The sequence below is a fragment of the Phaenicophaeus curvirostris genome, chromosome 23, assembly GCF_032191515.1.
Source record: "Phaenicophaeus curvirostris isolate KB17595 chromosome 23, BPBGC_Pcur_1.0, whole genome shotgun sequence".
In the NCBI taxonomy this organism is placed as follows: Eukaryota; Metazoa; Chordata; class Aves; order Cuculiformes; family Cuculidae; genus Phaenicophaeus; species Phaenicophaeus curvirostris.
Window position 1 is genome coordinate 1037549 of NC_091414.1, and position 22149 is coordinate 1059697.

General features: G+C 64.1%; 1 protein-coding gene across 1 annotated transcript; it reads right to left on the minus strand.

The window, feature by feature from the left end:
• Window positions 1-4638: 4638 nt before the first annotated feature.
• Window positions 4639-22149, minus strand: KCNQ4 (potassium voltage-gated channel subfamily Q member 4). The gene is made up of 14 exons (XM_069875576.1): window positions 21935-22149; window positions 12662-12752; window positions 11841-11967; window positions 11570-11745; window positions 11056-11181; window positions 10835-10945; window positions 10650-10745; window positions 10132-10220; window positions 8772-8927; window positions 5976-6193; window positions 5761-5863; window positions 5356-5487; window positions 5038-5173; window positions 4639-4919 (listed from the first exon to the last, which is right to left on the minus strand). Exons 1-14 carry the CDS (start codon window positions 22147-22149, stop codon window positions 4701-4703), a joined length of 1995 nt encoding a protein of 664 aa, XP_069731677.1. The 3' UTR covers window positions 4639-4700.

The window sequence follows — 22149 nt, forward strand, 5'->3', positions numbered from 1 at the left end:
GGGGGGACCCCGGGAATGGGGTGGGGGCTAAGTGGAGGGTGGGGGGCACCGGGGGCGCCTGGAACGGGGCGGGGAGGTGCTGCGGAGACCCCGAGACCCACCTCCCCGCTGCCCCGAGGTGCGATGAGCTGCCCGTTCTCAGCCCTCGGGGCTGGAGGGACCCCGGGAATGGGGTGGGGGGGCGGGACTGGGGGCCCTGGGAACGGGGTGGGGGTGCCGTGGGGACCCCCTGGACGGGACCCGACCCCCTCCTCCTACCCACCGCCCCGTACCTGCCACCGCTCGCTCCGCGCAGCCCCCGCCGCTCCCTCGGGCTTTATAGCCGCGCCCGGCGGGCGGGGCCAGCGGGGGGGTCGGGCCGGGGGTGGGGGGTGGGAGAGACCCACAGCCCCCCTGGCCCTGCCCGGGGTCCCTCCTGCTGCTCCCCGTGCCCCCCACCCTGTGTCTGTGCAAACTGGGGGGGTCCCTCCTGCTCCCCGTGCCCCCCACACTGTGTCTGTGCAAACTGGGGGCTCCTTCCAGCTCCCTGTGCCCCCCACCCTGTGTCTGTGCAAACTGGGGGGTCCCTTCTGCTCCCCATGCCCCTCACCCTGCGTCTGTGCAAACTGGGGGGCTCCTTCCAGCTCCCCGTGTCCCCCACCCTGTGTCTGTGCAAACTGGGGGGGTCCCTTCTGCTCCCCATGTCCCCCACCCTGTGTCTGTGCAAACTGGGGGACCCCTCCTGCTCCCCATGTCCTCATCCCGTGCCCCACACCAACTGGGGGGCCCTGCCAGCACCCCCTGCTGCACCCAGGGGCTTCGCTTCGCAGCGTGGGCAGCTGGATGGGAGATGGGGACCCCCCACCCCAGCCCAGCCCCGTGTCCTGGTGCTCAGGACCTGAGTGGGGGGAGTCCTGGCCGCCCCTGGGCTCTGGTCCCCCCCAGCACCCGCACTCGCTCAGGGTTTGGGTGCCGGGGCTCCCACCGGCCTCTGGCCCTCGAGGAGCATCTCCAGCTGCTGCTAAAGGATTCCTCGAAGATGCCCCACGGCAGCCAGGACGGAGGCGCCGTGGGCAGTGGGGGGTGCCCCGGGTGGCCAGGGGAGCTGGGGCAGAAGCTGGGGGGCTGCTGAGTCCCCACTGCAGCCCCAGCGGGGACACGCGTCCGGTCAGGGCGTGCTTGCACCCCAGAAATAGGAATCACTGCATCCCACAGGGCACGAGGGCTGCCTGGGTGCTCTGGGCACCCCAAGAAGGCTCCTGCCAGAGCCCCATCCCCTGGGAGCCCCTCTGGCTGCTCGGAAGGGCCTTTTCCTGCAGGAGCGAGGAGCTGGAGCGCTGCTGAGCTCCTCAGGAAGGAACTGGGTCCGGCCCGGAGTCCGAGTGTCTCCAAACACGCGTATTTGCTCCATGACGGGACTGACAGGAATTCAGAGTGAGTCACAAATTCCTCAGAGGACCCTCAGAGGACAAAGCAAGGCCACTGGCGGAAAGGACATCCCCAAATTCTGCTCCCGGTCCCCATGCTCCTGTCGGGGGTCTGAGGATGGCGTGGGGCGCCGGGCTGGCCCCTTCCCGCTCCCGCTGCACCCCCAGTCGACGATCACCCGCGTGCGGAGGCGGGAGAGGCAACAACCCGAGCGGTTCCCCCTCACCCAGTTCCTCGGCGTGCCAAGCGCCGCTCCCGCCCGGACGCAGTGAGCTGGCACCGCGGTCACAGCTGGCTGCGTCCCTCCGACGCTCCCAGTGCCCCCTCCGTGCCCCCTCCGGCCAGCCTTGTCCCCTCTCCGGGGCGCAGCCGCCTCTCGCACACGTGGGGAGCCCAGGGTGGAGGGGAACAAAGTCCTGCCCGGGCACCTTGAGCCCACGTGGCTTTAGGAAGCAGAAGGGAGCCCTGCGCGATGGCTCCTGCTGCCCTGCCCTCACCCCGCCACGGGGAGGGAGAAGGTCCCAGCGCCCACGTCCTGCTGCACGGAGTCGTGCGAGGAGCCCGGGCCCTGGTGAGACCCCCGCGATGCCCTCGGCTGTGCCGAGATGCCCCAGTGCCCCTGCTGTGATGCACAGCCCCGTGGCGGGGTGAAGACCTCGCCGTTGCAGGTTGCGTCCCTCCAAACCCACGCTGGAAAGCCACCAGGGTGCTGAGCCAAGGCCAGCGCGGTGCCGTCCCGGCACAGCTCGCTCACACCAGGCTTTCCGGGTGCTGCTGCATCCTAGCTCCCTCTTCACAGCTGCTGCTTCAAAGCAGCCCCAGAGCTGCACATGAACCAGGCCTGCGCTTCTCCAGAGGTGGCCAAGGCGCCCCAGGGGTCGCATCCCACACGCCAGGTGCTCAGGGTGGGGCTGGGGGACCAGAGTCACCCCCGTCCTAGCGTCACCCCCATCCCAGCAGGCTGGGGCAGCTCTGGGGCAGCAGGGCTGCTGCAGGGAGGCGCTGGGTCCCTGCTGCTCAGCTCCGCCGAACGCTCTGGAATCTGCCAGGAGTGGATTTCTTGGCAAGAAGCATCCAGGAAAGGCAGGGACAGACCTGCAGCGAGCCCCGGCTTCCTCCCCAGCCAGCGCTGGGGCAGGGCTGCACAGAATGCCTTGGCCCCCCGACATCTCCAGGCTGGGGCACACGCTGTCCCCACGAGGTGCCAGCATGCGGCGATGGGGTGAGGGCTTTGCCACCCCTCGAGGGGCTGTGGTCTCCTGGAGAAGGGGGCTCAAACCTTCGCCTCCTTTGGGATGGCCCCAGGGCCAACACAGCACCATCCCCACGCGGGGACACTTCTTGACGCTTTGAAGGAGGCAGAAGGGGCAGTGACCTCTCCGTCCAGGCTCCAAACACAGGACACGGGCCCCTCTGTGGTGGCATCAGGTCTGCAGCCCCCAGGCACATGGAACCAGGGAGCTGAGGAGAGCGAGTGAGCTGAGACCCTCCCTGCTCTTCGGTCAGGAGGGTGACTTTGAAGGGACCTTGGGGCAGTAGGAAAGTGGCCGGACACCTGGATCCACTGGGCGGCAGGGCTGGAGTGCCACCTCTCGGGAGAGCCGGGAGAGAGACAGCAGCAGGCAGGCAGCCTCTACTCCAAATTTTAATGAAACACAATAAGTTAATAAGTTAGTCAAGTGAGGTAACTACCGCTGGCTGGGGAGGTCTGCGGGGGACCAGCCAGCCCCGGGGAGGGTCCTACGGGTTCGTACCTGTGGGCAAAGCTCTCGCATGCGCCCTCGCCCTGCAGCCGGGCGCCCGCAAACCCGCCGACCCACGGCACCCGGCCGTCCCCTTGTGCCACCGCTGCCCAGCGGAGGGGACGGGCATCCTGGGGGCAAGGGGAAGGGGCAGTGGGGAGCCTACAAGCAGCTCTGGCACAGCTTGCGCTGGCCACATGCACTAAGGAGGCAAGAAAAGTGAGCTGGGTCGGGGGTCGCCGCTGCCAGGAGCGGAGGCACAGGGGGGGCTTGGGAAGGGGGTGCAAATCCCGCGGTCCGAAGCCCAGCGAGGGGCTCGGTGGGTCTCCACCAGCCCAGGTCAGATCCTGGCACCACCACTGTCATGCAGGAATCCCTGCCGAGCCCCACGGAGCACCGCGACCCCCCGGGATCCCCGGCCGCACAGGAGCAGGCACCAGCCCCAGCCTGGCAAACTTTGGCACAACCACGATCGCTGCCAGCGCTGCAGGACTGGAAATCGGCCCCAGGGCTGGGGTGGAGGCAGCAAAGGGCAGTGGGGCAGCGCGGGAGCTGACGCGGCTCTGCCGCAAGTGGCATGCAAGGGAGCACAGCCCCTCTCTATCCTCACCACCAGTCACCCCCCAAACCCAGCCCGTGCCCCCCAGGCCACGGAGAGGACGGGGACGCGGGAAAGGACAAACTGAGCACCACAAGATCTGGCAGGGAAGGAATCCTCTAAGCAGGAGCAGGGGCTGGGATGCAAGAGGGAAGGATGCTCCTTGGGGACCGCTGTCACCATTGCCTGTGCCTGCATCCCTCCCGCCTCCGCAGCCCCTGCCAGCCCCAGGGACCCCTCTGGGAGAGGTTTGTCACTCAGCTCCAAGCTCCCAGGGCACCCAGGCGGGTCCCCCCAGGCAGCAGGATCCAGCCTTGTGTGCTGGTAGGGGAATTTGCTTATTGCCTACGTCCCCACGGGTTGCTCTTCCCGGGGGTGTTGCATATTAAGACATTATTGCATAAATATATATATATATCTCCTATATATATATCGCCCTGGGAGCATGCACGGGCAGGCAAAGGCTCTGCTGTGCTTCTAGAGGTGCAGCTGCAGCCCTGCGAGCAGGGAAACGACCCAAGCAGAGGAGAGTGAGGGGGCACAGACCCCCGCTCCCCTACCCAGGGGGGTCCTGGCTGCCGCCCTGAGCCCAAGCGGTGCAGGGAAAACCGTGCTGGGTGATGCCCCAACGCCCTAGCTCCGCGCTGCAGCGGGAGGGAGAGGAGCCTTGCATAGCTGGCGGTGGCCTTGGCTCAGGGCAGGACACGTGCTGAGGGCTGGGGCGTCCCTGCCATGGCTAAGGAGCACTCGAAGCCCCAGGAGCACGGTCTGGGCACACCACGGTACCCCCTCGTCCCCAGAGCGGGGACCCCATTGCAGCCATGCCCTCGCCAAGGAAGGCTTGGTTCAAGTAATACGGCAAGGGACGCGTGATGCTAACGTGGCTCCCGCATCGCAGCATCCCCCATCCCACCAGCTGCACGTGAGCAGGATGCATCCTATGTCGTCCCTGCTCAGTCTATGTTGGCACTGGCCGACCTGGAGATGTTGAGGGTCTGGGCAGAGACCGAGATGTCCTCGTGGTCCACGGGGCTGTGGTAGTCGGAGGTGATGTCGGGCTCGCCGCGGGGCAGCTGCACGGCGGCCAGGCTGAAGGAGTTGATGGAGCCCTTGCGGAGGCACTGGGAGTAGAGGCCGAGCAGCAGGTCCAGCTTGTGCTCGATGGATTGCACCTGCGGGGCGAGCGGGGCTCAGCCGGACCCTCCCTGCAGGAGGGGACGTGGGGGTCTCGGCCCCCTGTGCCCTGCAGGCGATGAAGGGACAGGGACGTGCTCCCCACTGGCTCCTGACCTGCCTCTCCACCTTGACCACACGACCCATCATGCTGAGCTCGTCCACCAGCTCTGTCTCCAGCGCTGGCTTCTCCCCTTTCTCCCGGGACTTCTTGTCCGCAGCGAGGGCTCCCCTGCCCATGATCTGGTCCACGCTGGTGGCCGGCACGGAGGGAGAGGACATGGTCCATCAATCCCATCACACCAGAGGGAATGTGGGACCAGCAGGGACGGGCTCCCACTCGTCGCGGTGGGTCAGCATCCCTCCCAGCGGGTGTGGGTTGTGTTGGGAGACCCGGGGGAGCCCAGACCCCCTGGCACCTCGGGGGCAGCTCACCGCATCTGCAGGCTCTTGATCCGGCCCAGCATGTCCAGGTGGCCGGCCGAGTACTGCTCGATGACATCCTTGACGTCGTAAGGACGCAAGGTCTCCTTGAACTTCCTCTTGGCCACCAGGAACTTCAGGATCCTGCAGGGACACCCGGGCTGGTTGCTGGGGAGGACACCTGGAGGCTCCAGGATGGGGAATGGGGTGCAAGGGGGAGGGTGCATGCAAAGCACTGAGGTCCCGATCACTGTCCCCAGGTGGGAGCTGAGCCAGGAGCCGTCCCTGCTCCTTGCTCCGTCACCACCATGGGCTGGACGGGGGGATCTCTGGACACGGCTGCTCATCCCTGAGGGCTGCAGAGGAGATGGGGGTGGGTGTGCGTAAGCTGGGGGACGCGAGAGGGGACAATCTCACCTGACAGCTCGGATGAGGGTCTTCACCGCTGGCATGATGTCCTCAAAGGTCAGGTCACAGTTGGAGCTCTGCTCCTCGCCGCTGTCCTCCGCCGGGCAGTCGGCTGCAGGGGCCGGAGTGGGTTGGGTGGCAGAGACCCAGGACTGCGCCCCCCAAACCACCTGCAGCCCCCTAGCCTGACCCAGGACTGGATCCCACCCATCCCTAGGACCTACCCTCGACCGAGGTCCGCGGCTTCAGCCTCAGGGATGCACGGAAGCGTGTCCGGTCATTGAAGCTCCAGCTCTTCTGCACCTTGGTGGGGCTGGAGGCGTCGGGGCTGTCCTCGGGGCTGGGGGAGCGGTGCAGGGCGGGGGGCAGGTGCTGCCTGCCCCGGCTGCTCTGCCGCTGCAGGTTGCTCAGCCGAATGCGCTCCTTGATGCCCATCTTGTTGCTGCACGGGAGAGCGAGGAGGGCAGCGTCAGAGGCGAGGGGACGCCGGGGGGACCAGGACGGGGACACAGATCCCTGCTGTGGGTGCACATGGTGCCCGCCCTGCTGGGGGGAGGATGGGGCTGGTGGTGCTGAGCTCACAGAGAGCCTCACGTGCAGGAGCAGGCAGTTCCGCATGCCCGTGTGGGACCAGCTCTGGGGTTACTCCTTTGGAACACCCATTATTTTTCCCCTCAGGAACAGAGAAAGGAGGAGACAGATGGACAGGGAGAGCAGAGAGACAGGTAGAGCGGTGGGAGGACACGCAGCAGAGCTGCTGGCTGAGCAGCCGGTCCTGGCCTCGCTGGCACAGGGGATCCCGGGGCATCTGCCCCCTTCATCCTCCTCCTCCACGCTGCGTCACCTCATCCACGCTGTCCCCTCCTGCCCTAACACAAGCACCACTCCTCAAAGCAGCTGCTCCACTGGCTTTGGAGGGGAGGAACTACCGGCATCATTTATGTAGGACCTACACAAAAAAAAACCCCACCTGGTGCTGCCTCTTGCACGATGTGGGACCACACGCACACCCTGGGACATGCCAGAGGTCAAGCGCATGCGCAGCCCTGCGAGCAGAGGAAGCTGAAGCAGCAGAGGACATGGAGCAAACCCCACACGATGCGCTCTGTGAACTCTGAGCGCTTGGGGAGCCTCCTGGGTGTCGTGGGGCAGAGCAGGGCAAGGCAGGGGAGCAGGCAGGGTGCTGGGCTCCCAGCCCCTCCGCATGCGAGCTGGTCCCGGGCAGGCAGGGATGCGCCCCAGGAGGGTACCAGGCTGCTGGCAGAGATGGGATGGGGCTTGGGCACCTCATTAGCTGTTGGTGGACTTGGCAAGCCCGGCAGCGCCAACGGATGGGGCTCATCCGTGCTGCACAGAGGGGGAAACTGAGGCAGGGCCAGCCGTGGGAGCCGGTGGGACAGCCAGCTCAGCCTAGGCCATGCACAGACCACTCTCCCCCGCAGAATGAAGACCCTTCGGCCTCTACCCCCTCTTCCTCGCCCCGCTGACCCCCTCTGCCCCGCAACCAGCCCGGCCCGGAGCACCATGCGGCCGCCCCGCGCAGGCAGCCGGGACGCTTGTACCTCCATCTCCACGTGCCCCATGTCCGCAAGAGCCTCCTCTTACCACTAAACACCGGGCTGGAGGGGCAGGCAGAGACACAGGAGAAAACCACAGTTAGCAGCTGGCCAGAACGGGGCACCCAGGACCACCCAGCATCTCCGCAGCCCTGGGGCACGGGCACAGGGTCTCTGCCCGCTGCGAGCATCTCCCGCTGCTCCGGACCCTCCGCAGACCCTCCCGGTGCTGTGGAGGCGAGAAGCACGAGCAAAAGTTGTTTGCGTAGGTCCTGCATAAACGCTAACGCCTGCCCCGCAGAGGGAAGGTGGGTTTCTTGGCGATGGAGCTCTGCACAAAAGGGACCTGGTGACCCTGAAGGGCTCTGGGACCCCCGGCCCTGCGACGATGGGAGGGGGTGGGTGGCAAGCGGCAGCCAGGGGGGGAAATGTTACCTGAGGCGTAAGCACTTGTGGGGCTGCACATCCTCCTCCTTCCAGCTTGGGGGGGAGTGGGGGGCACAAAAGGTTTGGGGGGAGGCAGGGGAGATGGAGGGGAGGAGGGTGAAGAGGAGAGAGGAAGAGAGAGAGAAGATGAGATGTTATGAGAGGTGATGCTCGTGGAGGAGATGGGGAGGCTCGGACCCCCAGGTGGGAGGGCTGGGGGCTGCAGTCCATGCCGTCAGCCCCCAGCTGTTTTCCAGGCGATCAGGTGAGCACGGGAGGTGCTGCCGTGGGTTGAAGCCCCCCAAGCCCATACTCACCTTGGGGCTGGCAGGGAGAGCAGGACCACTCCGTCTCCACGCCGCACCAGCCCTCCTGCAGCCCTGTCACCCGCATCACAGGGGAAACTGAGGCACGACGCCTCTCCCCACCTAACCCTGGTGTGGGGCCCTGCACCATGCTGATGCCCCACAGACCAGCAGCCGTGCCGGCACGCCGGGGTCTCCAGGATGCTCTTCAGCCAGAGGGGACTGGGGACACAGCGCAGATCGGCCACCACGAGCAGCATGGTGGCCCTGAACCCCCTTGTCTCTTCTTGTGGGCACAGGGGCAGCTCGGCATCGCTGCTCCCACTGCTGTGGGCACGAGAAGCCCATCTCAGGCTGCAGAAACTGGGTTTTGCTCCTCGCCCAGCTCCTCCGCAGGGCCACTCAGCTCCAGCCCCACCAGGCTTGCAGCGCTGCCTTTGCAGGGTGGTTTTCAGCCACACTCGGTCACCCTGTGCAAGTTCCCGGTGCTGTGGCCACCTCAGAAAGCGCAGCGAGGTGGAACTCAACAGTGCAAGAAGATTCATGATGGTTCAACACCCAGAGTCCCTCCGTGGGGACCTGGGAGCAGGAGGGGGAGAGCAGGATGGGTGCTGGGTGAGGAGCGCGGCCGGGGGCTGCAGTGACCACGGTGGCATCACAGGTGGAGAGACGAGCAGAGAAGAGAGGGCAGAGAGGAGGGAGAACGCGGGGCCGTGGGGCTGCACCCTCCTACCTTTCCCCTGGACAAGCAGCAGGGCTGATGCTTTTCAGGCCAGGGGTGAAGGGGTGATAAGGCGGTGGGGCTCCATCGGGAAATTTTTTCACCTCTGAATTCCTAAATCCTCCGTTGCGGACTCGGTGCAAATGCTCAAAGATTAGGAGCATCTCTCTGAGGTTGGGGTTGAATAAAAACATGGAGAAATTAAACTTTCCAATGCAAATGAGACGAACAAACCAAGGCTGAGGAGAGCCAGGTCCTCTGTGCAAACCAAAGCAAACCATGAAGCAAAACCCAGCACTTTCCTTCAAAAGACAGTTTCTTAGCAGCTCCAACCGGCACTGCTGGAGGGTTGAGGGACCTGCAGGTGCTGCGGCACCTGGGGGAGATGGTGCTGGGGAGACAGGTGATGGGAAAGGGCCCCACAGGGGCTGGACACCAGCAGAGAGGCTGGACCTGAGCTGCAAGGGATGGGGCAGGCAAGACAAGCCCCTGTGCCATGGGCTGGGGACAGGGGGACCTGCCACCTGCAGACCTGGGGGGTCTGGAAATGCTGGGAGAGCTCAGACCCTGCAGGGATCGAGCGTGGCCCTATCGCATCTCCCCACTTCAGGAGAATTGGCTCTGGGAAGAGCTGGAGGAGCCCCACGATGCCCACGCTTGGTGGAGACAATCGGGGAGCTGGATCTCCCCGGTCAGGGAGCCGAGGGCCTCGCTGCTGCGGCTATTAAGAGCTCTGTCCTTGGGAAAATAAAGAGTGAAATGCAACAGTGGATCCGTCGCCGCTAAGGAACACACGGCCAGGCTCGGGCACGGAGCAAACCCTGTTGCGCTCAGGGCGATGGGATGACACAGGGTGCCTGGAAAAGCTTTGGAGAGTTTTCAATCATTGAGCATCCCAGGGGCAACAGAGAGCACAGCAGGGACAGGGCATGGGGCTCCCTGCTGGATTCCCCAGCTCCATCTGCTCGGCCACCACGCTCAGACCCAGCTCCGGGCTAGTTGTGGCACCACCGACCCCGCCACGAGGTCCCTGCAGCCGGCAGGACCATCCTGCTCCCCGCGGCGGGCGGGAGGAAGGCTGTGGATGGATGGATGGATGGATGGATGGATGGATGGATGGATGGATGGATGGATGGATGGATGGATGGATGGATGGGTGCCTATGGAGGGATGGGTGCTGGGAGCTGGCGGGATGATGAGGATGGAGGCGGGTGCTGGTCGGTTCAGCAGACCCTGTGCTGGGGCTGCGGCGCCCGTGCTGCTCGGCTCCACCGTGGCCCCTCGTGGCAGCGGCTGCCCACGCTGCTCCTCATCCCGGGACCTCACGGGGACCCCTGGAAGCCCCCCAGCCCTCGCCCCCCACCCTGCCTACCTGAGCGAGGGCAGGAGGCTGTCGTAGTAGGACCATGTGGCCGTCAGGTACGTCCGGCTGGCGTCAGTCGAGTACAGGCGCCAGGCAGCCTGGAGGAGAGCGAGAGCCCGTGGGTATCGGGGTCAGCAGGGAGACCCCCACCCGCATCGGCTCCTCCAGCCACCTCGGCCACCACGGGCAGGGTCTGTCCCAAAGGAGCCAGTGGCAGAGGGAGGGTGATGTGCTTGGGTCGTGCCTGCAGCAGGCAGAGACGGGCAGGGCAGATGGAGGGACAGGAGAGCATCTCTGGGGGGGACAGGGCAGACAGAGGGACAGGAGAGCATCCCTGGGAGGGGACAGAGCAGATAGAGGGACAGGAGAGCATCCCTGGGAGGGGACAGAGCAGATAGAGGGACAGGAGAGAATCCCTGGGAGGGGACAGAGCAGGACCAGGGACAGGAGAGCATCCCTGGGGGGGGCAGAGCAGACAGAGGGACAGGAGAGCATCCCTGGGAGGGGACAGGGAAGGACCATGCTACCTGGATCAGGTTTGCCGCCGGAGTCCGCCTCTTCTCAAAATGCTTCTGCCGATGCTGCTCCTGCACTTTGAGTGCAAAGCCAGAGCCCAGGATCCCCTGGAGATGAGAGGGGATGGGGTCTGTGGGTGCCAGCCACGCCACCACCAGCCAGGAGAGACGAAGACCCTCTCCCCGGTCCTACTCACGGCTGGCAGAGCAAAGAAGGAGATGCCGAGCAGGGCGAAGCCGGCTGCCAGCATCCGTCCCAGCCACGTCTGCGGCGTCTTGTCCCCGTAGCCGATGGTGGTGAGGGTGACCTGCGCCGGGGCAGAGCAGGAGGGGGCCTGGAGGGAGCTCCCCCGCCTCGGCCCCATCCCACCCTCCTCTTCCCCTCCCGGGGCCGGGGGGCCGCGGCGGCCGAGCTTACCGTGCCCCACCACAGAGAGTCGGCGTAGGTGGCAAACTGGGCGTTGGCGTCCTTCTCGGCCAGGTAGACGAGGAAGGAGGAGAAGATGAGCACCAAGAAGCCGATGTACCAGGCGGTGATGAGCTCCTGCGAGGACAGGGGGGTGAGAGGGGCTCAGGGAGGGGTCTGGGGTCGGTTGTGCTCTCTCCAACTACCTAAAAGGAGGTTGTGGAGAGGAGGGAGCTGGGCTCTTCTCCCAAGGGACAGGGGACAGGACGAGAGGGAATGGCCTCAAGCTGCGCCAGGCTGAACATTAGGATGAAATATTTCTTGGAAAGGGTCATTGGTCCCTGTCTGAGGCTGCCCAGGGAGGGGGTTGAGTCACCTTCCCTGGAGGGGTTTAAGGGACGGGTGGACGAGGTGCTGAGGGACATGGGTTAGTGATTGATGGGAATGGTTGGACTCGATGATCCGGTGGGTCTCTTCCAACCTGGTTATTCTATGATTCTACGATTCTATGACCCTGCAGCCTCACCTTGCTGTGGGCGTAGACGACGGAGCCCAGCAGCTTCCAGGTGCCGCCGCGCCGGTCCATGCGCACCATGCGCAGGATCTGCAGGAACCGCATGCTGCGCAGCGCCGAGGTGGCGAAGATGTTGCCCTGGGTGCCGGCGGCGATGACGGCCACCGAGGCGACGAAGACGATGAAATCTAGGGAACAGCACGAGTCAGGGGCGCGGGCTTTTCTCCAACACCCGTGGCACGGGTGGCACTGCAGGTCCCCGATCCCTGCGCCCCCTCGGTACCGATCACACAGAAGGGTTTCCTGGCGAAGCGGAAGCGTCCCCGCCAGCCCCGGTAGCGGCAGCAGCAGCCGGCAGCCCAGACGCGGACGATGTACTCCATGCCGAACACCACGATCATGACAAACTCCTACCAGGGAGAGAGAGAGGGGACAGGAGGGTGAGGTGAGAAGAGCAAAGGCGTGGGGCTCAGTTGAATTCGTGGCTTAGAGCGGAGACCAAACGCAACGCAGAGGAGGGTGCGTGGTGTCCCTTCCAAGGCCACCAACCCTGCCAGGGCCATCCCAGGGGAACCAGGGCAGTGAGACGGGAGCTGTGGCCATCGAGCCTGTGCGAGCAGCCTGGCTCTCCTACCTGTGCCAAGCTCGCTCCGAGCTGGGTCCTTTTCCTCCGCCGTCAGCATTGTCCTACCTCTCACCCAAACACGGCCCCCGTTCTGCTTACTCGTGGGAAAGTCACAAGGACCTTCCCGATTTAGTCTCCATCACTCGGAAGAACTCCAGTGTCAGCCGTTTCTGACAGTTTGGGGGAAAGTTGCCTTTTTTAGCCCTTCCTGCCCTGCCTTTTCCAGCGGTTCGTGTCTCCTGGCACCACCGAGGTCCGGCTACGGTGGCGGGTCACTCCGAGCCGTGGGGACACTTGTGACAACAAGGCCACCCTGCAGCTTCTCCCCATGGGATGGAGACCCTGTCATGGTTAACACCGTGGACTGAGAGTGAAACCCAGGCTTGGGCAAGGGATGGAGGAGTTTTGTCTGTGATCTTGTCTGGGTTTCTTAGGGCATAACGTGGGGACCCCGAGGGACAGCCCCGCTCCCCTCTTACCAGGATGAAGAGGCACTCGTTGGCCAATTTCTGGTGCTCCTGGATGGTGGAGAAGACGGAGAGCACCAGGCAGCTGAAGACGAGGAGGAATCTGGAACGAGAGCGTGTCAGAGCGGGCGCTGGCCCCGCTCGCAGCCTGACCCCCCAGCCAAGACCTCAGTGTCCGCAGCTGAGCCATGGGGACACGGTTTGCCCCTAGATGGTGGCATGGAGCAGCTCTGGAGCAGCTGGGATGCCCAGCACAGGCAGCACCTCTCTGGGCCAGGGACCCTCGTGGCCCCCGAGCATCCCTCCAGCACACATGGGGTGATCGCTCTGCCCAGCCCGGGGCTTAGCGTGGTGCCCCCCGAGTCGTGTGGTGCCCCCCAAGCCCTGTGCCCGGAGGGAACGTCGCTCCCACTGGTGTCCCCGGTGATGTGGAGCAGCTCTGCGTGGCACCCGTGTGCCAGCCTGGGCAGGTGGCACAGCACGTCCCTGGGCACCAAGGAGGAGGTCCAGGCTCCAGTGGCCACGGGGCTTCGTTCCAGGCTCTGCTGCAGCCTCTGCCTGGAAAAAACAACCGCTAACACAGGGCAGGGAGGGAGAGACGGGTCCCACAGGGCGGCTGGGTGCACAGGCATGACCAGAGCTTCTCCTGGCTGTCCCCAGCATCACTGCCACCGCAGGGACCTGTCGCTGTGCTGGGGAGATGATGCCACCCAGGATCAGCCGACACAGGGAGAAGAGATAACAGGGAGCTGCTGGTTGTCCCCAAGAGCTGGGTTGGGACACAAGGGGTTTTGGCCCATTTAAAATAAGGAGGGGGAAAAAGATAATGGACTCTGAGGCTGAAGCAAGTGAAACTCCCAAAATACATTTTTTTCCCCTGATCCAGCGATTCTAAAAATGGAAAGCGGAGGGCTTGTGCCACCAGCTCACGTGATGGCGTGCAAAAGGCCACGGCTCTGCCTGAGCCAGCGCCGTAATGGGGCTCCAGCCACCCCCAGGGCACCCCCAGGGCACCCCCAGGGCACACGGCAGCGCCGGGACGGCCAGGCTGAGCCCAGGAGGGCAAGCGAGGTGGCCCTGGAACCCTGTCCCCGAGCTGGTGGGCACCCACCTCACCCCCAGCACCATCTCCCACAACAAGCAATGTCTGTAGGACCCATCGATGCTGCTCTGGAGAGCGCGGGGGCTCAGCTCACGGAGATCCTGCCTGGCACCCACTCGGAAACACTTTTGCATCTCCCCTTGTTGTTGATGTGGAGCTTTCGAACCAAACCGAGGGGTGAAACCAGACCCAACGCCTGCCCCAGCGCCAGAGGCAGCGGGCGAGGACGGGGAGAGGGGATGATGCTCTGCACCCTCTGCGGGGACACTCAGCACTGGGATGGGGAGCTGAGGGTGTCCCCCTCCAACGCTGAGCATGGCCTGGGGCTGCACGCACCCCCCGAACCCACAGTTTGTGCCGTGCGGGGCTGGGGGCTCTGCAAACCCTGGCTAGAGGGGGGATGCTGAGTGCCCCGCGCTGGGGCAGCGCCCAGCTCAGCCAAAGAGGACAGAAAGGATCCCTCATCCGAAAACACCACGAGGGGAAACTGCAGATGGAAGCGAAGGTGGGGAAAAGTCAGGGAAGGGGAGAAAAGCTGGATCCAGAGAGAGCCTGAGGGACACACCATGTGCTGGCTACAGGAACGAAGGGTCTGGGGTGTCGCAGCCCCCGCTGCAGAGGACAGTGTTCCTCTGCCGGGCACTCCCCAGCTGCAAGGCAGAAGGATGGAGTCAGATCCTGCTCCCTCTGAGTTATTAATAGAGCCCTTTTCCTCCAGCACAGCAGTTCTGCTACTAACTCCTCTGGCAGCTGATGGCACAGCCGGGAGCACCGGGACCCCCCTCCCGCCCCTGCCAGCAGGGAGAGCAGCGGTGCCGCGGGTACCGAGCATCCAGCAGGTCGTTCTGCCCCAACACAAGAACCTGGCTGAGGGCAGAGCCCTTCTGCTTTGTGCATCATCAGCAATAAAGATTATACAATCAGGACTTAGCAGGCAATTACACAGGCAGCGGAGCACAAAGCAGAAGAGAAGGAAGAAACCTCCCAGCCTGCAAAGATTTGTGCCTCTCAGCCTGGATGGGGAGTGGGAAAGGGGGGACTCTGGTGCTCGGGCACGAGCTCTGGCCAAGGGGATGTGCTGCGGGTGGCCCAAGTCCTGCTCGTCACCATCCCCGAGTGGCACTGGAACCAGTCCCAGTGGTGATAGGAACCCACAGCCACCCCAGGGTGCCCCGTGCCCAGCTGTGGAGGTGAAGGACAAGGGGCCACGAGGTGCTGCCTGGGAAAGAAACTCCCTGGGAACACATCACCTGCTAGGAATTAACTCGTAAAGCCTGGGCAGGCGCCCCATCCCGGCTGCGCCTAAGCCGCTTAGGGAAGGGGTCAGGTGCCCGAAGGCGACTCGGGGAGCCAGGAACCGGCCGTGCCCCCCGTCCCCGCTCCGGGGCAGAAGGGCTGCTCTCAGCACCCCATCCCTGCGCCAGGGCTCCAACAGCCTCTCCATCAAACACCGCACGGTGCTGGCACTGCCAGGCTCCTCGCTGGTGCACTCCCCCTCCTCAATTCACTGTTTTTCCCACCCACAAAGAAAGACCAAAAAAAAAAAACAAGGAATGCCACCAGGGAAAGCAGGACTGGGGCCTCTCTGCTCGCCTTCGCCGGGGTCAGAGGGAGCAGATGCTGTTGCTGAGCGGAGGCATCAGCTCTCACATAAACTTCCCATCACCAGCCCTCCAGCTGGCAGCCCCATCCCCAAGGAGCTCTGGCTGCTTCCCCAACACCTCCCTGCTGGCACAGATCCCTGCGAGGGATGGGACCCTCCTGGCTGCTCTCCACCCTCCACAGGAGCAAAGCCTGTCCGCAGGAACACTCCTCGAAATCATAATTAAAACCCGACGGGGCACCGGCTTGGAGGAGGCGAATCTCCCCACATTAATCTTCATTAGCACAGACTCTGCTGTATGCTCTGCCCGCACCGGCAGCGGAGCAGGGGAGCTGGGAAAGATGCTGAGCTCAGGGGAAGCGGGGCCAGGGCAGCCCAGGAGGGTGAGGAGCTGCGCTAGGGAAGGTGCCGGCACCCAGCACCTGCCCCAGCACCTCCAGGCAAACAGGCTGCACCCCAGAATAGTCTGGGCTGAGCTGTGCTGTGGCACCCCGGTGCGGCCAGCGCCGATGGGACCGCGATGCTCAGCGCCCGTGCAGTGGGACAGTGCAGCCCAGCAAGGCAGTGACCAGGCTCAGAGCTGGGGCTGATGCTGGGCACCCCAGTGCCCCAGCAGAGCTGGCACAGACCCCTCTTCCCACTCGCCCTGCGAGGATGCTCCAAGCCAGGAGCGCAGGAGGGATCAGGGAGGCTTGAGCTGACAGCCCAGCAATAACTCAGTGGAAAGAAAATACCACGTGCTGTAGGATAAACAGCTCAGAGCGAGCAAACAGGCTCTACCCGAGAGCAAGGCTCCCTTCCCTGGCCAGAGCTGGCCCCCTCGCGGCGCTGCCAGGTCCCCATGGGGCTGGGCGACAGCGCTGGGTGCCCAGCTGGGCTGTTCCCACGGTTGTGCCACCCTGGGACATGGCTCTTTGGGCCATAAGTGCATGACCCCGAGCTCCAGTGGCGATGGGGACAGGGATGGGGACAGCACATCGCTCCCCAGCTTCCCCCGCGTGAGGTCCAGCTCCCCTGCCCTGCCTGCAGCTGCACAAACAGCGTGAATTATGAACCCCCATCCCTCGCCCCAGCAGCCCTCGAGGAGAGGTGGAGCAGGCAGCCCGTCTGCTCCGGAGAATATAAATAACCAGGGTGTAGCGGGGCTGTTTGTGCCCGTAACCATGGCAGGGTCCATCCCACCACGTTCTCCTGCCTGCGCCGCCGAGAAGAGACACAGACAAACACTGAGTGTTTCACCCAGTTGAGCTGGAGCTGGAGCCAGCGCAGAGCCTGGACAGCCCCACTGCGCAGGGACCCCAAGCCCCAGCAGACATTCCGAGCCCAGAGCTGATCCAGTTCTCAGTGCTGGGAGAGAAAAGTACCGCTCCAAGGGCCCCTAGACCAGAGAGGTGAGGATGGATGGGGTGTTTCCAGCCCTAAATGACATCCCACACTGCCTCTGTGCCCCAGCGCGTGGGATTTAAACCCCACAGCCAGCCTCGTCTATCGCCTTTGCCTCTCACGCCTGCTCCCCGCATCACGCATCGCCCCCCGGCTCCGCCGTCCCCATGGGGAGCGCGGTCACAAGGCTCCTGCAGACCATGCCAAGAGGCTCACATGGAGCTGCCGAGATACTTTTGCTCTTGAATCATCTGGCAGGGAGCTGCCTGAAGGGGGAAGGAAAGAAAAACCAGAGCGTTTGCAACGCACCTCCTGTGCCCCATGAGCCTGGCACCCTGGGAGAGGGATCAGGGCTGCTCCCACCTTCCAGCACCTGGAGGATCCCTGGGAGCCTTGAGGCACAGAGCCACGAGTGTCCCTGAGAAAGCAAGGCAGGTGGAGGCCCCCCAGATACCCCAGGAACAGCAGCATCCTCAGGCACGGGGGGCAGGTCTGGGTGCTCACTGAGCCCCACTCTGACCCTCACCCCAAGGGCTAAACCACCAAAGGTTCTCTGAGCATCCCCCCTGCCATGGGGCTGCCCCGTCCCCCTGCCACCAGCACCCAAACTGGCCCCTCCTGCTCGCGCTCTGGGCTCTGATGGGAAGGAAAAAAAAAGAAAAAAAGGAAGAAAAATCAATGCAGAGTTTCACGTTGCGCCGAAGTCGCTTAATTTTATGCCCCGGTGACACCGCATCGGGACAGGGAAACTGCTGTGCCGGCTTCTCTTCCCCCTGGCTTTTCCCCCCAAACGCAGCTCCCGTTTCAAGTCTGGACAAGGTGAGTGGGGCCGGCGGGGGCAGAGCTCGAAGGGCACCGGGTGGGCAGCCTCCCCTTTTATTTTGTCCATGCAAGTGCAGCAACTGGATAGGAAACCATCCCAGCAGCCCCGTGGAGACACCAGTGACTGCAAGTGAAAACCCAGAGCTTAACGCAAGAGGCTTTTACCAAGCAGGCAGCAGGGACCCAGCACCGAGAGGGGATGAAGCAATTTCCCTGCAAACCCTCCTGGGCTCCAGCCCATCAAACATCCCCTGAGAGGCTGGCAAGGGCTTGGGCTGGAGCTGCTGTGGGCACCGAAAGGGGCGATGGTAAAATCACAGAACAGCTTGGGTTGGAAAGAACCTCAAAGCCCATCCAGTGCCACCCCTGCCATGGGCAGGGACACCTCCCGCTGGACCAGGGGCTCCAAGCCCCATCCAACCTGGCCTTGAACCCCTCCAGGGATGGGTTCCCCAGAGCAGTGCTGTCAGCAGCTTGGGTCCTGGCCAGGAGCTGGCTGGAGCACGGCAGGACCCGCCAGCAGCTGCCCTGTGCCCATCGCACCCCCATCATCCCTCTGTCCCGAGCCAGCAGGGATTTCCCACGGCTCCGAAGCTCCTGGCCAGCCCCGAGCCAAGGAGAGCCCATGCCTGGCATTGCTCCCCCAGTGCCAGGATCACTCCGGAGCTCTGCCAGGGGGGCCCCGATGGCACTAAAACGCATGGCAAGAGCGAGGGTGGAGGTGCCATGGGACACCTGCACCCTCCGAGCTCTGCGCTCCCATCTCCTCCTCACCCTGGCCAGCACTCGCTCAAGGTGAATAAAACCCCTGCTCGCTCCTAATTTGCTCCAGGTCAAACTATTCTTTGTTAAATCGTTCCTCTAGGAAACAGAAAAAGTGCTGAGCTGAGATTCTGGTGCACTCAGCGGTTTCATAAATATTGATACCAACTCCCAGACCACCAGCTCCTTCTGGGCAGCAGCACCGAGAGCCACTGGTGGGGCTGGCAGATGGGGAGGAACAGCTTGAACTGGAAACCTTCCCAGTTCGGCTCTGGGCTGCAGGAGACCCCTGGGGGAGGCCCCCAGGCAGCGGTGCCCGTGCCAAGGGCAGAACCAGCAGCAGCTCTGCCCAGGGCAGTTGCCACCAGCCAGAGCTGCGTGTGAGAACAGCTTTCTCGTTTGCTTAAGAGGTGGGGAGGGAAATAGGAAGTTTCTGGCTGTAAAGCCTTTAGGTTAACACCTAAAGTCACACCGTTAAGTTGGCTCTGTGAGCTGCAGGGCTAGAAACTCGCACGAGAGAGCTTTGTGAGCCTGGAGACGGGGATGAGCCCAAGCACGTGCCCTGTCTGGCCGTGCCACGGTCAGCACAGGGTTAGAGAGGACGGGGCTGGCCAACGCCGCACACCTCAGCCCCAGTTTTGCACCCACACGAGCACCCACTTTCACACCAAACCCTCCGTGTGGATGCTGGAGCACGGCAGCTCGAGGGAACACCGGCACGGGGGGCTGCGAGGGGCTGTGAAGCCGTGTCAGAGCCCAACGGTGGCTCTGAGCTCCCCCAGCCCATCAGGCGGGCGCCCAGCACAGCTCAGAGATGGTGCAGCCACCAAACCATCCTGCGAGGCGGAACGGCACCAGTCCAACCCGGAGCGGGCGCTGGGAGCTGGAAGCTATTTGGGATCAATTCGCCGACAGAAAGAGACTGAACTTGTCCAATAAACAGTATCAGCTCAGCCCTGCTACGTGCTCCCAGGCACTAAACGGCTCAGGGGAGGGAAGTGCTTCACTTCTTAGTGGGTATTTCCATTTTAGCCGTTTCCAGCCCTGTCTGGGAGCCAGGCTGCGCGGGGGGAGGCAGCGCACACGCCTGGCTCGGGACGGGTCCTGTGACCACTGCTGCCCCGACCTTGGGCGACCTTGGCCCGCGGGCTCCATCGCCCCCACGCCTCCATCCTCCCCAGAGCACGGAATCACAGAACCATCCAGGTAACACCATCCTCCTCTTTCTAAAAGTCAACCCTCAGCTATCGAGGCGCACAGATCATCTCCGCGAACTCCAGTCCCCAGCACTGCAACAGCTTAGCAGCTGCGGGAGGGAATAAACCCACCAAAACTAACTTTGAGGAAGGTAGAACGGAGCAACTTTTATAGGGAAGGTTGCACAAAACAGACCTCCACTCCTTGCACGCGCTGCAGCGTCTTCCCCAGGGTCCCCAGCCAGACTGATGTGTAAAACTAAGTGAGTAAATGAACACAAACCCTCCTGTCCTGCTGAAAGCTTAAAATATTTTGGTTCTGCTGTCATCCTGCCTGCACAGGGCAAAGCCCTGAGTGCAGGAGCTGGGTGGCAGAGGAGGGACCAGGGCTCGGTGGGCTCTGCTTGCTCCTATGTGGTTATTCCTGGGGTAAAACGCACTCAGGACAGGAGCAAGAATTGACGGGAGGCGTGAGATGAGCAGAGGCATCTTTCTTCCAGAGCCCAGCGAGTGCCTATGCGAGAGAGTCCACTTCCCTAGCAGGAGGGTTTGGCTGGCAGCATTAATTCCTTGCAGGAAAGGCTCTTTCGAGGGTGGTATTTGCAGCGTAGGTGTTCTCTGCGACGCGCACTGCGGTGTCGGCAGGCGTTACAAATAGGCCCTGGGCTCCTCTCCCCGGGGAGCTCAGGTGCCCTCTCCTCCCGTGACAAATTCATCCTGCCAGCTCAATGTGCTAACTTAGGCGAGACCCACTTTCCTGCCTCTTAACCAGCTCGGGCGCCCCGTTAACGCCTCAGCACTGTGTTATTGCTCCCGAAAGCGGGGGGAGAGGCGGCTTTGCAGCGCCCGCTCTCCGAGAGGGTCTGTGCACACGCCTGCACACACCGAGCACACACGGAGCACACGTGGAACAGGGAAACCCTCTCCTCCCCAACCTGTGGCCACAAGCAGTGGTTTCCCAGCAGCGTCCCAGCTGGAGCAGAGTGGGATCCTGAGCTAGAACAGCCCCCCAGCACGGAGTCTCGCTCCCCCGCAGCCGCTGGGTGTTTTACGGGCACCCCAGCCCTGCAGCCCCGTTACAGCCCAAGCCCAAGGGGCTCCACCTGCTTCTCGGCCCCCTGCACGTCTCTGAGAAGATTCTGCTTGGTGAAAGCCACGGGATGCCAGAGGAAAGCCAGAGCAGCACCATACAGCCTGGGAGACTAGAGTGAGCCAGGGCAGGGAGCAGAGCGGCGGCTGGGAGCATCCCAGGCTCCATCTGTGGAGAGAGATGTCCCAGCGCTGGGGATCAACGAGAGCCGTGACCCCAGAACGGGCACAGCAGCCGCTGCCACTTGCAGCCGTTACCCAGAGACAAGAACATCATAGAATCATAGAACCACCAGGTTGGAAAAGACCCATCAGGTCATCGAGTCCAACCATCTCCTCCCTGCTTTCCCCCATCCCACCTGATCACAGGTTCTGGAGTTGCTGCTCGGTCCCAACGCCGCTACAGGTACCCAAGGGGACCTGCCCTGTCCCACTCCGGCTTTTGGGGCTCCTGGGGTCTCCGGGACCCCAGTCAGGACACGCAGCGAGGGGACGGTGGCAGAGTGGGACAGTGGCCCAGGCTCCGTGGGGGTGCCCACCTCCTCACTCCAGAGTCACTGCTGGGGACCCAGCACTGGAATTAGCCCCGCTGCTCGCCCCATGACCCCATTCACCATCCTGGCCCTGCTGCTCGCCCATTCGGGCTCCCTGCTCGCCCCAGCTCTCAGTTGGCACCGCACGGGCTCTGCTACCGAGCCGGTGCCGGCAGCAGGAACGGGTCCTGGGGTGTCCTCCCCCCATGCCAAACGCTCACAAAGAAAGTTCTCTGGAGCTGGTGCGTCCTGCGCTCCCAGCCCGGGCACCAGGACCCCCGGGGGGATGCTTGGAGGGCACCCACCCTGTTTCCCGGGGATCAGCCCCGATGGAAGCGGACGGGGGGATGCAGAAGGGGGTACCGAGGGGGGGATGGAGAGGGGGATGCTGCGAGGGGGATGCAGAAGGGGATGGAGAAGAGGGCATGCAGAGGGGGATGGAGAGGGGGATGCAGAAGGGAGGATGCAGAAGGGGATGGAGAAGGGGGGATGCAGAGGGGGATGCGGAAGGGGGATGGAGAGGGGGGCACCGGTCCCGCTCTCCCCAAGATCAGCCCCGATGGAAGCGGGATGCTATGGGGGGGATGCAGAAGGGGGGTACCGCGGGGGGGGATGCAGAGGGGGATGCTGCCGGGGGGATGGAGAGGGGGATGCAGAGGGGGGCACCGGTCCCGGTCCCCCCGGGATCAGCCCCGATGGGGATGGGATGCTGCCAGGGTGGGTGCAGAAGGGGATGCCGCGTGGGGGATGGAGAGGGGGGGATGCTGCCGGGGGGTACCCCCCGCGGGAACTCACATGAAGACGTGGTAGACGAACGCCCACCCCCGGGGCCGCTCCAGCGCGTTGTAGAGGCAGCTCTGCAGGCGGCGGCGGCAGCGGGGGGGCCCGGCGGGGCGGGGGGCGGCCCCGGGCCGGGGTGCAGCCAGCAGCCCCCGGCGGGGGGGGGTGCTCGGGGGGGTCCCCTCGGTGCGCACGGCGCTCAGCGCCGCTCCCCGCCGCGCCCCGGCCAT

What these genes read in the sequence shown, in the direction of transcription:
- KCNQ4 (XM_069875576.1), bottom strand. Translation starts at nt 22,149, where the DNA reads ATGGCCGGGGCGCGGCGGGGAGCGGCGCTGAGCGCCGTGCGCACCGAG. An exon ending in ACGAGTGCCTCTTCATCCTG is followed by an intron (nt 11,968 to 12,661) that starts GTAAGAGGGGAG and finishes TCTCCCTGGTAG; the next exon opens with GAGTTTGTCATGATCGTGGT. An exon ending in GAAACCCTTCTGTGTGATCG is followed by an intron (nt 11,746 to 11,840) that starts GTACCGAGGGGG and finishes GCTGTTCCCTAG; the next exon opens with ATTTCATCGTCTTCGTCGCC.